General features: G+C 66.3%; 1 protein-coding gene across 1 annotated transcript; it reads right to left on the bottom strand.

Annotated features, from left to right (window-relative positions):
* Positions 1-1,566, bottom strand: FAM71A (family with sequence similarity 71 member A; the record flags this gene model as incomplete). Its single annotated transcript, XM_032319193.1, has 1 exon — positions 1-1,566. A coding segment is annotated over one exon (1,566 nt), but the record flags the coding sequence as incomplete, so codon positions are not given.
* Positions 1,567-1,780: the final 214 nt, after the last annotated feature.

Raw genomic sequence — 1,780 nt, 5'->3', positions numbered from 1 at the left:
TCATCTTGGTGCCTGAGCCCGAGCTGCCGGCGGAGAGGCTCCGCCCGACTTGTGGGAGGTCCCGGAGTCCTTGGCGCTGGGGGCGTGGCTGATGCCTTCGTCGGGGGCGCGCCTGCCGCGCGCCGGGCTGCTGCGGCCCTTGTCCTCCTTGTGCTCCCGCGCGGCTCTGTGGCTGCCTAAGGAGCGGCTGGAGTCCGCCGGGGTGATCTTGTGCCCCGGGGCCTTGTGGCGGCTGTCGGCGGCCCTGCGGTGGCGGGAACTGCGGGGGGCTCGCTCCTCCTCCCGGCGCTTGCGGGGCGGCCTTCCCGCCGGCTCCCCACTGCCCGCCGAGCTCGGCGCGTCCGAGAGGAGCTGGCCTTCCGACGCGTCCCGAGCGGCTTCTCCCGCAGGCTTGCCGGCAGCTCCGGGCCCGGCGAACGCCAGGCATCTGCCGGCCTCCCCCGCTGCGAACTCTGCTGCTGTCCCTGCCGCCGCCACTGCCGCGGCTGCCGCGGCCTCCCCGGCGGCCGCCGCCTCGGTCGTGGCCCCTGCTGCCGACTCCCTGTAGAGCCCCGGGCAGTTGGGGCAGCGACAGTGGGCACGCTGTTGGGTGTTGGGGGGTCCTGAAAGGTCTCTTCCCCGCCAGCAAAAGCTGCAGAGGTGGCCCCGGCCACCCTCAGAGCCCTCGTGGAGGCTCCTGACACTGACCTGGTCCTCATCTATTATTTCGACATCTGCGCCTGCTGCGTTCCTGCCGTCGGCGTCCTCCAGCAGAGGCATGTCCAGCATGTCGTCTGCTCGAGCGGCGTCGCTTCTGCTGTGCGTGGGCACCGGCGGCGGCCTCAGTACCTGGATAATGCTCTCCCAGTAGGGGAAGAGGTCTTCCTGTGCATCCAGTGGGGGGCTCAGCTGCAGGTAGCAGGAGCGGCCGGTGGCGAATTTGAGGCGAAGCATTTGTTTTTCCCGGTCGTGAACAGAAAGCCTCACAAACTTCAAGGGAAGGAGCCTGGTGAGCTCCAGGGTCGTGGAAGCCTTGCGGCCTTTTCCCTTGGTGGCCTGGCCCTGGTCGGAGTACTGTTCACAGCCGGTGGCCGGGCGGGCCAGCAGCAGGACATCTGGGAGCGGGAGGATGGGGCTGGTGGATGCGATGCCCACGGTCATCATTCGGACTCGGTTGTGCACGTCGACGACTTCCCCTCTTTTGGTGACCTGCACAAAGTCGCTTTCGAGCATGGGTGCGTATTTAAAAAGGTCATATTCTCCCTTGCGCAGTTGTCGCTGGAGTTTCCCCATGGCGGTGTTGAACATGCCCACCCTGGAGGCGCTGTGGGCGGTGTGATAAGGCGTCAGAGACTCCATGTTTATTAGTTGGTAGCACAGTCGGGCCGGCGAGGGGTGGGCGTTGGTCTGGGGGCCGGTCCCTGGAGCTCCTCCTCCTCCTCGACCTCTGTTGGGTTGGCAGAGCGTGCAGCCCCCCTCCTGCTGCACGCGGCTGGCTCTGTGGCAGGGGTCCCAAATCCACCCCGCGCCCCACAGGCCACAGGCCACAGGCCCCCGCTTGGTCTCAGAACCTCCCAGAGACGGGGGTCAGGGTGGGGGGGATCTGAGGGTGGGGGGGATCTGAGGGTGGGGGGGATCTGAGGGTGACCGAGGGGACGCTGGTGGGTGCTGGGACGTCAATCTAAAAAGTTAAGAGCTTGCAGTTTGTACTGTGAAGTGCAAACTGAAGTCTTGGTGAGAGACTAAACACTCTCTCAGCCTGCACCCCTGAGCGGCCCTATTTATACTCTGCTGCCCTCTG

This window comes from Mustela erminea, chromosome 17 (assembly GCF_009829155.1).
Source record: "Mustela erminea isolate mMusErm1 chromosome 17, mMusErm1.Pri, whole genome shotgun sequence".
Classification (NCBI taxonomy): Eukaryota; Metazoa; Chordata; class Mammalia; order Carnivora; family Mustelidae; genus Mustela; species Mustela erminea.
Note: the sequence above shows the minus strand (reverse complement) of the source record. Positions and strands in the feature narration are given on the sequence as shown.